This window comes from Nycticebus coucang, chromosome 3, assembly GCF_027406575.1.
Source record: "Nycticebus coucang isolate mNycCou1 chromosome 3, mNycCou1.pri, whole genome shotgun sequence".
Classification (NCBI taxonomy): domain Eukaryota; kingdom Metazoa; phylum Chordata; class Mammalia; order Primates; family Lorisidae; genus Nycticebus; species Nycticebus coucang.
Window position 1 is genome coordinate 32,574,500 of NC_069782.1, and position 14,409 is coordinate 32,588,908.

A 14,409-nucleotide genomic window follows, 5' to 3' on the forward strand; every position below is an offset into this window, starting at 1 on the left:
TACTTTGGAGCAACTGTGTCAAGAATAGAGTTCCTAAGGCAGTCCTTAGTAATAAAAATAAAGCTGGGGGCATCACCATACCAGATTTTAGGCTGTACTACAAAGCCATAGTGCTCAAGACAGCATGGTACTGGCACAAAAATAGAGACATAGACTCTTGGAATCCAATAGAAAACCAGGAAATGAAACTAACATCTTACAACCACCTAATCTTTGATAAGCCAAACAAGAACACACCTTGGGGGAAAGACTCCCTATTCAATAAATGGTGTTGGGAGAACTGGATATCCACATGTAAATGACTAAAACTGGACCCACACCTTTCCCCACTCACAAAAATTGATTCAAGATGGATAAAGGACTTAAATTTAAGGCAGGAAACAATAAAAATCCTCCAAGAAAGCATAGGAAAAACAGTGGAAGATATTGGCCTGGGGAAAGACTTCATGAAGAAGACTGCCATGGCAATTGCAACAACAACAAAAATAAACAAATGGCACTTCATTAAACTGAAAAGCTTCTGTACAGCTAAGGAGACAATAACCAAAGCAAAGAGACAACCTACACAATGGGAAAGGATATTTGCATATTTGAATCAGACAAAAGCTTGATAACTAGGATCTATAGAGAACTCAAATTAATCCACATGAAAAAAGCAAACAATCCCATATATCAATGGGCAAGAGACATGAATAGAACATTCTCTAAAGAAGACAGACGAATGGCTAACAAACATATGAAAATATGTTCATCAACCCTATCTATTAGAGAAATGCAAATCAAAACCACCGAGATACCATCTAACCCCAGTGAGAATGGCTCACATCACAAAATCTCAAAACTGCAGATGCTGGCATGGATGTGGAGAGAAGGGAACACTTTTACACTGCTGGTGGGACTGCAAACTAGTACAACCTTTCTGGAAGGAAGTATGGAGAAACCTCAAAGCACTCAAGCTAGACCTCCCATTTGATCTGGCAATCCCATTACTGGGCATCTACCAAAACGAAAAAAATCCTTTTATCGTAAGGACACTTGTACTGGACTGTTTATTGCAGCTCAATTTACAATCGCCCAAAATGTGGAAACAGCCTAAATACCCACCAACCCAGGAATGGATCAACAAACTGTGATATATTACACCATGGAATACTATTCAGCCATCAAAAAATGGAGACTTTACATCCTTTGTATTAACCTGGATGGAAGTAGAAAACATTATTCTTAGTAAAGCATCACAAGAATGGAGAAGCATGAATCCTATGTACTCAATTTTGATATGAGGACAATTAATGACAATTAAGGTCATGGTGGGGGGGTAAGGAGAGAGAGAAAGAAGGAGGGGGGGTGGGGAAAGGAAGAGCAGAGAGAGGGAAGAAGGGAGGGCCTTGGTGTGTGCCACAGCTTTTGGGGGCAAGACACGATTGCAAGAGGGACGTTACCTAACAAATGCAATCAGTGTAACCTGGCTTATTGTACCCTCAATGAAACAACAACGACGACGACGACGACGACGACAAAAAAGAATAGAGTTCCAGGGCTTGTGAACAGGCTGGGAAGCACGTTCTCTCCAAGTGCCATGTAGTAATGTGAACAGTAGATGGCGCTTCAGTGCTGTGCCTGCATTTCCAAATTTGAAGGCCTAGGAATGAGTGGTGTTAAAATAAAAATAACCCTTTATAGTGCTCAAATGGAGCACTTGAGTTGAAGCACAAATTCAACTTATGGTTTGAGGGAAATGGGAATAGAAGGGCTAAGTAAAGGTCAGTATGCCCTACCTAACACCTACCTTCCAAGGACACTTTGGGTTTTCAAATATTGCTCGTGCTTGTGGCTCCCATCCATATTAACAGTAAGTTTGCAACGTGGGAAGGTCCCAGACAATCACTATTGCAAGAGGAATTACATGCCCCTAAGTAAGCTTGAGGTTAGAACATACTTCCCCAACTGTGACCACATGTCCAAATGTCTATCTCTGAGCCTTTGCTGTTTGCAAAGTGAGGAAAAGCAGAAAAGAACAAAATCAAATATGGAAAAGAACTCTGGGGAAAGCAGTTTGGAATGACAAATGAAGACAATGGAATGGAAATATACGATTTTTAAAAAAAATCTTACTATTAAAACCTTGGCAAAAATACAAAATTTTACATATTTACAAAACGCCTGCAATCATGCAAAACGCATGATGACTTCAAGAGTGGATTCTGGAGGCAGACTGGTGTCTGAAAGTCTCAGCTCTTCAACTTCCTAGCTAAGTGCCTTGGGCAAATAGCTTTATGTCTTTGCATTTCACTTTTCTCATATGTAAAATGGCAATGGTAATAATAGCATCTAATAAGATTGTTATGAGAGTTAAATGTCAAAAATCTGTAATGTATTTAAGAGTATCTAGCATGTAATGAGGACATCTTAGGTAGACAGCACATTTTTAAAGATCAAGTGACAGAATGATAGGTAATTTTTGTCCCATCCCCCATATTTTCAATTAAAAATGTGTTTTTCGATAATTGGGGGAAAAGCCAAAAAAAGAAAACAAAACTTTTACTAAAAGACTAGCAAAAAATCTACACTTAAATTCTCTCGTTTAAGTGAGCTTTTTCTTCCTTTTTCTGTTCATCTGCTGTACCCAATATTAGTTATGTCATGGCAATAAGCAATCCTAAGGTCTTGGTTACACTTCAGTTTCCAGCATTCTTTTTTTTGGTGAAATATATACAGAACATAAAATTTACCATTTTGCACATTTTTTTAGTGTAAAATTCGCTGGCATTCTGTACATTCACAAAATTGTGCAAACTTCACCATCCCAAACAGAAACCATTAAACAATAATTCCCCAGTCTCCCATAACCCACCTCCCTGTAACTTCTATTCTACTTTCTGTCTCTGAATTCACCTATTCCAGGTACCGCGTAGAAACTGAATCACACATTACAAGTTCTGTTGTGTCTATTCACTTAGCATAACGTTTTCAAGGTTCATTCACGTTGTAGCATGTATCAGAATTTCACTCCTGTTTTTATGGCTGGATAGCATTTCCTTGTACGTATATATCATGTTTTGTTTATCCATTCATCTGTTGGATGCTTGGGTTGTTTCCACTTTTTGACTGTTGTAAATCATGCTTCTACATGCTTGTACATACTTGTACACTGCTGCACAAGTATCCGTTGGAGTATCTGTTTTCAATACTTGTGAGATATGTCTGTGAGGAGACAGGGCTGAGACCAGATGCAGGGGCTTGCAGTGTGGGTGCAGGTGCTAAAATAAACAACCCTCAGGCAGAAGCTAACTAGGCAACTAAGTTAGGAGCAGGATACAAGGGCTGGCAGAGTGGGTGCAGGTGTTAAAATCTAACTATGGTGGGGGTTGATAACCACACACAAGGACCACTTCAACTGGCTCCTCAGCTATCCAGGTTAAACTTTGTTTCATTACAATGTCATTGTCATTGTGGTTTTAAAAGTCCTCTGCCCTTCAAATTGCCATGACATTCTGAGACAACTACATAAAGTATGAAAATGGTAGGGATCCCAATTCTAGGCATTACTACCCAAATTCTTAGGGAAAAAATCAACCCCTTAGTCTCCCCTCAATTAGTGAGACTTCATAAGACAAAAATCCCCTTTTCTTTCTGCTGCAATTGCTCTTTTTCCAGCCTGCCCACTCTCTAGACTCAGAGAGAGAAGGTACTTTCATTTTCACTTTCAATAAAAGCTGCTTGCTTGGCTTATATGGTGTGTCCTAAAATCCTTTATTCTTATGATCACAAAGAATCTGAAAAATACTTCTACTTGGAGGCTGGTAACATACCTAAGAGTAGAATTGCTGGATTATAAAGTAATTTCATGTTTAACTTCGTTTAACTTTTTGAGAAAGTGCCAAATTACAGTGCTATATCATTTTACATTCTCACCAGTAGCCAGCATTATTTTCAAGCATATATATATATTTTTTTTTTTTAGTAAGACAAACCTAGGGTGGGGCTAAATAGCAAAACTTAGAGACCTACCACAGTTTGCTGACAAGTTGCTGGTATCAATACCCAGCACATCATCTCCAAGAGTAGAGCAATGTTTCTCAACATACTTGGCTGAGGCTCCCATAGTAATCATCCATGGAGCTTGTTGTACCAAGAGAGCTCTGGATCCCACACCAAATAATGTTGAATATGTCTCTGAGAATAGGGCCCCTAAACCACATTACAAATGCTCAAATATGAGACTCATCAACCTAGATACGTGAGTTTATTTATTTATTTGAGACAGAATCTCACTATGTTGCCCTCAGTAGAGTGTCCTGACATCACAGCTCACAGCAACCTCAAACTCTTGGGCTTAAGCGATTCTCTGGCCTCAGCCTCCCAAGAAGCTGGCATACAGGCACCCACCACAATGCCCAACTACTTTTCTGTTGCAGTTGTCATTGTTGTTTAGCTTGCCCAGGCTCAGTTGACCACTGTGCAATGGGCGCCCAGAACGTGAGTTCTTGAGGAAGGGAAAATCTGTCACTTTTGTATCCCTTAAAGCTAAACAAATGACAAATATTCAACAAACATATACTTGAATTAACTAATCACTAGCCAGTTACAAAATCTGTAATGAAGGAATGTATCTTACCAGCTGTGTTGTACCAAGCCATTTTATGCTGTCAAGAATCTTTACATGTAATTTTCAGATCAGACTTTCTAAGGCTGGGTATAAAAAGGATATGGACTTAGAACTGAAGAGCTCTGTCTGCATAATCTCTAAGATCAATATCCAGGAATAAATTTTGTAATTTGCAAACGTTGACGGTACTTTAAAATTCTACCAACTTCAGAGTTTTTCTGAAGCACAAATGCTATTATGTGTAAGAAAGGCTGTACAAAGGTTGTCCAATAACTTCAAATAAAAACCATGTTTCTAAGTCTTCCTAAAGTCTTGAAATATGCTGTTGTGTAAGTTTATTGCTCTAAGCCATACCAAAGGAGCGGATGAGAACAGAAACACAGAAAAGCATTAAGAGGATGGACACTTACTCGTCGGCTCATTTACTGATCAAGCGTATCCGGCATCTACACATAGGAGTGCCAAAAAAAAAAAAAAAAGGAATACACATTTTAAAAAAGAAAAAACTATATTAAATTTGTATTACTCAAGGCACGTTTGACTTCTGCAATTACAAGAGGTGTTCAACGTGACTTGTACTCACCTTCTGTTATCGGTATCTACTGGGTATTACAATTCTAGTACAGTTTCGTTCTTAAAATGTGGATACTTTGGTGGGAGGCACCCTCTGTAAATCTCCGCCATGCAGGGCACTGGAAAAGAGGACTAAACAAATTCGAATCTGTCCTCCAGAGATTTAGTTTAGTTTCCTAATATATTAATTTAATATATATAATTAATTTAATTTCTGAATATATTAATAACTAGCAAGCCGTCCCTCTCCATATCAATCTCGCTCCCTCATCATTACAAACTGTTGGGGACCAGCTTGAAACTCGCGGGCGCGGTCTCTTTAACACGTAATAGAACTCTGAGCGCCTAGATCACAGGCTCCCAACCCCCTCCCGCTCATCCGTCTCATTCCTGTCCCGGTTACTGGCCCCCTTCCGGACGTCGAACAGGGGGAAACGCGAGTGTTAGTAAACCGGAGGCTTGGTGTGAGGCCTTCCTTGACCTGTGAGTGTTCAGACCGCCCGCCGGCGGAGGCCAGGCTCTCCCGCGCTCGCGCAGTCTCGGGGTTCGACTGGACATGCCTGGAGCGCGGGGTTTGACTGGGCCGCCGTTGTTGTAGTGACCGGGAGGCGCTGCCGCTCTGGGCAGACGGTTCCGGGCACCGCACGGTTCCCCTTCCTACCTTGTCCCCTCCCCTCCCCCGGTTTCCCCCACCAGCAGGATCCCGACACCGACCACTCCTCCCATGGCCTCCGCCACGGTAAGGACGGGCGGGGACCCCCCCCTCCTCGGAGCCTTGGGTGCGAGGCCAAGCGGGGGCCGCCCGGCACCTGGCCAGAGACGGAGGCAGGTGTCTGCAGCCGGGTCCTGAGCCCTACGCCCCTGGCCCCCAGGCGTCCGCCGTCTCACTCTCTTGCCACCTGGGTCGCTGGAGCGCCCAGCCCAGCCCCGGCACCCGAGCGCTTGTCCCAGCGCTCCGGACAGAGCCCGGCGGCCCCATGGCCTCCAGAATTCTCCGAGAGTTTCCGTGGAGCGCTTGCGTCAGAATCACCTGGGAGGTTTTTTAAAATACCAAACCCCGGGCGCCACCCGCGCAGTCCCGGCGGGCGGGGCCCCGGGACGCGCATTTCAAAGGAGCTGCCCAGGTGGTCCATGAGATGCGCTTGATTCTGGGACGCGCGGATGGAGGATTTTATCGCTGGTGCAGGGACCTCTGGCGGCCAGCATCTCCCCGTAGGGGTAGTGGGCACCCTGGCCCCGCAAACTTACCGCCTAGGTGGCCGTTCCCAGGCAGGACCCCCGGGGAGGGGCAGCGTTGATCCCGACCCCCAGAAGTCGAGGTCTGCACCTGCTTTCAAAACGTGACAACTTTCCTTCTCAGGAGGACCCGATTCTGGAGCGTTATTTTAAAGGCCACAAAGCTGCGATCACTACTGTGGACTTCAGCCCCAACGGCAAACAGCTTGGTAAGTTGCATTCTTGTTTCCTTTTGTAATAAAACAAACGCTCCACTGGTCGGAACCCTTTACTCCGGTGCAGGCTGGGCCCCTGGGAGAGAGAACTACAAGACCTGTATGGGGGTTTGGGAGCAACCGTCCCCCGCGGTCCCCGGCGCCGCCCAGAGCCGCCCGGCTGTCGCTCCCGGCCTGGCAGGCGACTTTCGCGAAGTAACCACCAGGAGGAGTGTGTGGGAAGGGGAGGGGTTTGTCTTCGGCCCGCGGAGGGAGGGGTGCTGGCTGGGGAGTTCGTGAAAAGTTGAGGCTAACAGGAGGAAGTGCGGAGAGAGGAGTTGGGCTGTGCCGGAGGCCGAGAAGCGGGAGGTCTCAGGTAAGCCCTGGAAAGCCCAGGTGGCTGCCTCTGCCTCTGAGGGGAACCGCGCGCCTGCATGAAAGGAAGGACCTGCTGGAAAGTGCACCCTACCTGAGCCCGGAGCTCTGGCTGCCGTTCCGCAGCCCTTCCTGTGCGTAGTGGCTGGGTGGCTGCCTCTGCGCTCTGGCCATGAGGATCCGGATGGCCGTGAGGTGGACTTGGGCAGGCAGGAGCTGCCTGCTACTGGCGACTCTAACAGTGGCCTATATCCTGGTGGAGCTCTTGGTCTCCTCTTTCCATGCTTCCCCAGGAACCGGCCGTGCCAGGGATTTGGGTTCAAGACGGCTCCCGGATCACCAGGAACAGGCAGAGGATTTGTCGCGTCCACTTTATGAAAAGCCCCCTGCAGATTACCATGCCCTTGGGGAGTGGGGGAAAGCCAGCAAACTCCAGCTCAACGAGGGTGAACTGAAGCAGCAAGAAGAACTCATTGAGAGATATGCCATCAATATTTACCTCAGTGACAGGATTTCCCTGCACCGCCACATAGAGGACAAAAGAATGTATGAGTGTAAATCCAAGAAGTTCAACTACAGGAGACTTCCCACCACCTCTGTTATTATTGCTTTCTATAATGAAGCCTGGTCAACTTTGCTCCGCACCATTCACAGTGTTTTAGAAACTTCTCCTGCGGTCCTTTTGAAGGAGATCATCTTGGTGGATGACTTGAGTGACAGAGTTTATTTGAAGACACAGCTTGAGACTTACATCAGTAATCTTGAGAGAGTTCGCTTGGTTAGAACAAATAAGCGAGAGGGACTGGTTAGGGCCCGCCTCATCGGTGCCACTTTTGCCACTGGGGATGTCCTCACTTTCCTGGATTGTCACTGTGAGTGTAATTCTGGTTGGTTGGAACCACTTTTGGAAAGGATTGGTAGAGATGAAACAGTAGTTGTTTGCCCTGTTATAGACACGATTGATTGGAATAATTTTGAATTCTACATGCAAACAGGGGAGCCCATGATTGGTGGGTTTGACTGGCGTTTAACCTTTCAGTGGCATTCTGTCCCCAAACACGAAAGGGACAGGCGGAAATCAAGAATTGACCCCATCAGATCACCCACCATGGCTGGAGGACTGTTTGCTGTCAGTAAGAAGTATTTTCAGTACCTTGGAACGTATGACACTGGGATGGAAGTCTGGGGAGGTGAAAACCTGGAGCTGTCTTTTAGGGTGTGGCAGTGTGGTGGCAAATTGGAGATCCACCCATGTTCCCACGTGGGCCACGTGTTCCCCAAGAGGGCACCATATGCTCGCCCCAATTTCCTACAGAATACTGCTCGGGCAGCAGAAGTCTGGATGGACGAGTACAAAGAGCATTTCTACAATCGAAACCCTCCGGCAAGGAAAGAGACTTATGGTGATATTTCTGAAAGAAAACTATTACGCCAAAGGCTGAGATGTAAGAGCTTCGATTGGTATTTGAAAACTGTTTTTCCTAATTTGCACATTCCAGAGGATAGGCCAGGCTGGCATGGGGCTATTCGCAGTTTGGGGATCTCTTCTGAATGTTTAGATTATAACTCTCCTGACAACAATCCCACAGGTGCTAACCTTTCACTGTTTGGATGCCATGGTCAAGGAGGCAATCAATTCTTTGAATATACTTCAAACAAAGAAATAAGGTTTAATTCTGTGACGGAGTTATGTGCAGAGGTTCCAGAGCAAAAGAATTATGTGGGAATGCAGAATTGTCCTAAAGATGGGTTGCCTATTCCAACAAACATTATCTGGCATTTTAAAGAAGATGGAACCATTTTTCATCCACACTCAGGACTGTGTCTTAGTGCTTATCGGACACCTGAGGGCCGACCCAGTGTACAAATGAGAACTTGTGATGCTCTAGATAAAAATCAAATCTGGAGTTTTGAGAAATAGAAGAGCAAAGCAATACTTTCATCATGAGCTGACGATAGCTACAGGAAAGTCAAAGAGCCTTCAGAGAACCTCAGTGAAGATCATATTTTAGAAATCACTTGACCGTCATCTCTGAGAGCACTGAGAAGCTGTGGTTCTTTCTAGTGTATTACACTGAAACTGGGTGCAGGGACTGATGCTGTCTAATGTTTCAAAGTGCCTTACTTATGGATTGCTTTATTTAAAAGCTTTGTCAATGAGTCTCTTACTCTGCCTTAAAGAAGTTGACTGTGAATTGAGATATACAAAGCCTTTAAGTGCCAGACTTAACATTAAATGTAATGTAATGTAAAAGTCAAGCAAAATGAGGTGTGATTTATGTTGATGGGTAAGTTCGCTGCACATCCCATTTTTATTAAAATTCATAAATGTACAGTTCGAGCTATTGCTATTTTGAACACAAAAAATTTGAAGTTCTTTTAGCCAGCTCGTTAAATTTTAGGTTTTGTTTATTTTTTAATCTAGTATTCTCTGATCAAATGGAAATCAAAGAAAGTTGATCTTAAGGAAAAAGGCCTAGTTTTAGGTGTATGCACCATGTATTAAAGGGCATAAGTTTGAGATCTTTTTAACATACAGGCATCTCAGAAAACAATACTCATATCTAAATGAAAGGGGGACATATTTACATTCCATATTTTGTACACTTGCGCTATGGACTTAATCTATTTTATATATAGATACCTCAAATTGCTGTGACCTGTCCTCTCTGTTCACTTGTTTTCTTTGTGTAGGGCATTTTCTGATTGCACTTCCTTAAGTTATGAACATACTAGAAAGGGACTCTTTCAGAATGCTATGGCCCCCTTTGTTAATGCTCAGTCATTTAAAGTAAACACAATTGAGGCCTCTCTGAAGTTAAACCCAACTGTGTTTACTGAAATGTGTGAAAGTGAAAGTGGGCCAGATTCACGAAGGCTGGGGAAGTCTTCTACAAGTTCTTGTTGATCAGTATATGTAAGGATTTATCTTAAACATTCAAGGAAAAAAAACAGCCTTGACAGATGTGAATACTGCCTTCCAGCTTTCTTTCAGTACCTAGCACTGAGTTTGGCATCCAGGCAGCTTCTGATAAGTGGGTAAATGACTCACTGAATGAATAAAAGGCTCAACTGTGGAATGTGACTTTGGTCAAGTCATTTAAGATGTTTGTACCTTAGTTTCCTCATCTGTAAAATGTGGGTGCTGGATTAGATCTCAAAGATTCCTTCCAGCTCAGAAATGTTGGTTGTACATTATACCATTCTCAGTCACTGTGCCATCTTTACAACACTTTTTATCTTTTTGCTCTGACATAGGTAATGTTGAACAGTTGGGCAATGTTCAGTCCACTTAGGAAGCTGGAAGAGAGAAATGGTTTTAAAAATTAAGTGAACGGAGCTTGACTGAAGTAGTTTATCTCTGTGGGTTATGAAATTTTGGTGTTTGTAGCCATTTCATTTTGACAGTTGTCAAACCAACTTTGTTTTTAAAACCTTTAGACTCTAAAAGTAATATTTTGACTAAGAATATAAATACTTTCCAGACTAAATTATTTGAGAAGTAAACAAGCTTTTTTTTAAAAAAAAAGAAATGATTTTTATTGATTTTTATCCTAATGTTATATCCAGAAATCACAGGCTGGATTTAAAATTAAATTTTAATGTTTTCACTTTGGTCTAGATTTATGAAGAATTCATGCTTCATAATGAATTAGTCCAAAATATTCATGAGTACAGTTGTTTTTGGTGTGTACTTCATGACTTGGAGAGGAGGAATTTTGTAAAATATGAATTAAAAAAATGGTGTAGGATAACCATTTCAAAAATTGAAATTGCTATGCAATCTTGAATATTTTGTTTCTCTTTTGCCTCTTAAAATGAAAATGTGTTCATTTATTTTGTAAGTTATTCAGCGACCTTAAAATTTATCCAAGAGTTGTCCAGATTCTGCATACAGTGCATTTGGCCCTGGGTTTAATTTAAGAAGGATTTATAATAATGCTCTGGATTTTTCAAAAGAGATCTCCTAAACCTACCTACTCCCTTTGACCAGTCAGTTGTTTTTAAAAATGTTGTAGTTTTTACTTATTGTTTTATTTTCTCTTTTTATTTATTTTTTTGTTGTTCTTATTAGCACTCTGTCACATGGGAGAACTAAAATTGACATATTCTGGAATTACTGGAGTTATTTTTATTTTAGTATCTTGATGCTCCTATCGAAAGGGAACAGAGACTTTCAAAAGTAAAGTACTAAATTCTTTATTTACCTTTTACTCTAAGTTGCTGAGTATGACTTAATAATCTTTTAGGAAGAAATTTTAGGCTGGTGTTTTATTTACATCAATAATTCAGAACAGTTAGGCTGTTCATTCTTGAAAAAGTGTATGTAACAGAACAATGAAACTTTCACATTTTTATAAATAGGCCATTCCAATTTAATTCCAAAAACATACCTTAATGCTATAAACAAAATATATTTTGATTCTCAAATTTTAATTAATACCAAAGTTCTCTTTTGCTGTAGACAATTAAGACTTGATCTCTTAAGTTAATTTACATGCTTAGTAACAGTTATAGGAAAGTATTTTGTGGGCAAGGAGTTTCAGTTCACTATGTCCTTCAATGTCCAATTCTATGAATCAATTAGTATCTAAATAAGCATATTTAGCAGTTTTTAAAAAATGATAATTTAGTCATCAGAAGGATTTCTTTAAATGAAAATAACTTGTTTGTAAAAACGAATTTGTTTACTCACTGCAGTAGACTTTTGTGTATTCATTATGCGTTGTGGAATCAAGCTTTTCTAAGTTGAAGATGAGATTATTTTAAGTTATGTAGCTAGTGGGTTTAGGATCTTGATTTTAATTAATGAAGTGTTTAGTTTTGACTTGTCCTTTTGAATTGCTGTTTTAATAGTATTTTTAAATGAGCACCAAGAATGTTGAGTTCAAATTAACCTCTTGAATTTTTTTCTGTGTAATGAGTGGTTTCCATTTTTTTTTTCTGTTAATGTGTTTGCAAGGTCAATTAAGACATATAAAATAAAATGTGTGTCTGATTATTTTTGCAAATGGATTGTGATGATTTTAGCTTATGGGATCATGCTCGTGTTTATACTTTTATGATGGTAACAGAGGTAAGTTAAGTTTATAATTGTTTTACTTATTTGAAAATGGAGACCTTAGAATATTGAGAACGTCAAGCTTCTTTTTTCCCCCCAAAGGTGTCATTAACCAAGGTGAGTATTCTGAAGTGGTGTTAGCACTATGATTTTATTAACTCATGAACACACTGGAAATGATCAGGGACCCATTGAGGTCGTTATAAAAGGAAGCAAGTGGGCACCTGGGCAATTCCAAAACCCTGGGCCAGAAAGAAAAGTGTTCGTCCTATTAACCACATATCCTCACGCTTCCCCTATCCTCCGGTGTAGTTCCCTTCTAGCAGTGGCACCTGTCTCTCCGTAGTGATTCGTGACTAAACCCCCCCACACACACTCCTTGCTGTCCCCAGCCAGACACAGTGCCTGAGACTGGCTGTTGTAAGGACTCAGTTTTAACATTAGGTGTCTTATAGTCACAGTTAGAACACATGCAGATGATCGAAACATATTTTCACTCATCTCTTGTTTTTTTGTACACTTAAAAGTTACCATACGTACTTAGTGTTCTACCCTTGTTTTCTTCCTAAGTGACTCTTGCAATTCTGTGAACCACTTCATCTCTCTATTTCAGTTTCACAAAAAAGACTGGAAAATCCACAAAGAGAGGACATTAGTGGTTTCCAGAGTCTAGGGGAGGAGGAAGAGAGAATGACTGCTAACGGAGAAGGGTTGGCGTGGTGGTGATGGGAGTGTTCTGGAATTAGTGACAGTAGTCGCACAACTTTGGTCAAAATACTGAATTGTACCCTTTAAAAGAGTAAATTGCATGTTATGTGAATCACATCTCAATTAAAAAAAATACTTTAGGAAGAGTGGCTGGAGAATTTCAGGTGTTCCATGAAAGATTTCTTCTTTCTGTGTGCCTGCTAGACTTTAGAACCAGCCAGCAGAGCTTATTATTAATACTACTACTTGAGTCATTTTTTTAAGTAACAGAATTAAGAAAGTTAAAATATATATGTGAGTCTCTCTGCTTAGTATTCTGTAGGGCGTAGAAATCAGTTTGTATTGGAGTTTTCCTAAAATTCAGAGAAACCTCAATCAATCCTTTTGGACAGGAGATAGACATTATTATAAAAGGTGAAATGAGTTTCTGAGTTGTACATTTGTCTATGGTAGAACTAAATGGTAGAGTTTTAACTTACTAGTAATTAATTGGCTGTTACTTTTCCTTTTGTGCCAAGCTTTGCGTTCTCCCAGGCTAAGCTGGGAGAGAGACCTGCTGCAGGTATCCTCAGCTTTCTGGTCACCATTCTAACACATTTATTTGCATTTATCTAATCCTGTTCAAAAGGAGGAAAGGTACTCTATTTATTTAGTGCTCCCTTGTTTAGTGAATGCTGTTATGTGCCAGATGTTATCCTGTGCTCTGGGTATACATGGAGAGGTGAACAAAACCGATGTGTTTTATTAGACAGTAGGAAGAGTTCCTTGGTTCAGTGGTAGAGACAAATGCTATCCAGTAAATACACAAATTCACATGTAAATACAACTTGATGTAACAAAGGAAAACAGTCAAATGCTGTCAAGGAAAGGAACAGGGTACTTTGAGAGAGGATATCAGTAGAGACATACTTAAATGTACAGGGTCAAGGAACACTTCTCTGCAGAAGTTAGATTTAGGGTGGCGCCTCTGGCTCAAAGGGGTAGAGCACCTGCCCCATGTGCCGGAGGTGGTGGGTTCAAACCCAGCCCTGGCCAAAAACTGCAAAAAAAAGTTAGATTTAACTGAAGGTGTAAAGGAGAAGTTAGCCAGGTAAAGACTAGAAAGAGAACAGCATAGGCACAGACCAAGGGTGGGAAGTTACTTCCTAGATAAAGAAGTAAAGAATGTTAGATTGGGTATAGCTGGGCAAGCAGAGGGGGACAGTGGGGAGAGAGAGAGAGGTGGAGATGAAGCTGCAGAGACAGCTGGGGTGTGTTAAATGATGGTGCATAATTCGTGTCCAAATCCCTGGAGCCTGTGACATGACTATTTGGGAAAAAGATCTTTGTAGATGTAATTAAGGATCTCTGAATGAGACCATCCTTGATTATTGGGGTGGGCCCTAAATCCAGTAACATTTAATGTCCTTGTAAGAGCCACACTGAGGGGATAAGCAGAGGCCATGTGAAGCCGGAGGCAGAGATTGCAGTGATGCAGCTTCGCGGCCAGGAGCACCTAGAGGCACAGGACCCCAAAAGCAAAGGAGTTAGATTCCCTATAGAGCTTTCGGGGGCATGTGGCCCTGACAACACAGACTTCTGGCTTCCAGAACAGTGAAAGAATAAATTTCTGTTGTTTCGTGCCTCCAAGTTTGTGGTCATTTATTCCAGCA

The 14,409-nt window shown here is 41.7% G+C and overlaps 2 protein-coding genes across 3 annotated transcripts in view; both read left to right on the top strand.

The window, feature by feature from the left end:
• Nucleotides 1-5,216: 5,216 nt before the first annotated feature.
• POC1B (POC1 centriolar protein B) overlaps nt 5,217-14,409 on the top strand; it is a 112,816-nt gene continuing 103,623 nt past the window's right edge. The window contains exons 1-2 of one of the 2 annotated variants that reach the window (XM_053585158.1): nt 5,217-5,921; nt 6,543-6,627. In XM_053585158.1, the coding sequence (XP_053441133.1) occupies nt 5,907-5,921; nt 6,543-6,627 (100 nt within the window). In that variant the 5' untranslated portion in view covers nt 5,217-5,906. Of the gene's footprint in view, nt 5,922-6,542; nt 6,628-14,409 lie in introns of those variants that run through there. The other variant, XM_053585159.1, reaches the window with a different exon arrangement.
• On the top strand, nt 6,879-11,988 carry GALNT4 (polypeptide N-acetylgalactosaminyltransferase 4). Its single transcript, XM_053585157.1, has one exon. The coding sequence runs from the start codon at nt 7,160-7,162 to the stop codon at nt 8,906-8,908; it is 1,749 nt and encodes a 582-aa protein (XP_053441132.1). The 5' UTR covers nt 6,879-7,159; the 3' UTR covers nt 8,909-11,988.

Excerpts from the sequence above, each read along its gene's own strand:
- GALNT4 (XM_053585157.1), top strand. The coding sequence starts at position 7,160 with ATGAGGATCCGGATGGCCGTGAGGTGGACTTGGGCAGGCAGGAGCTGC.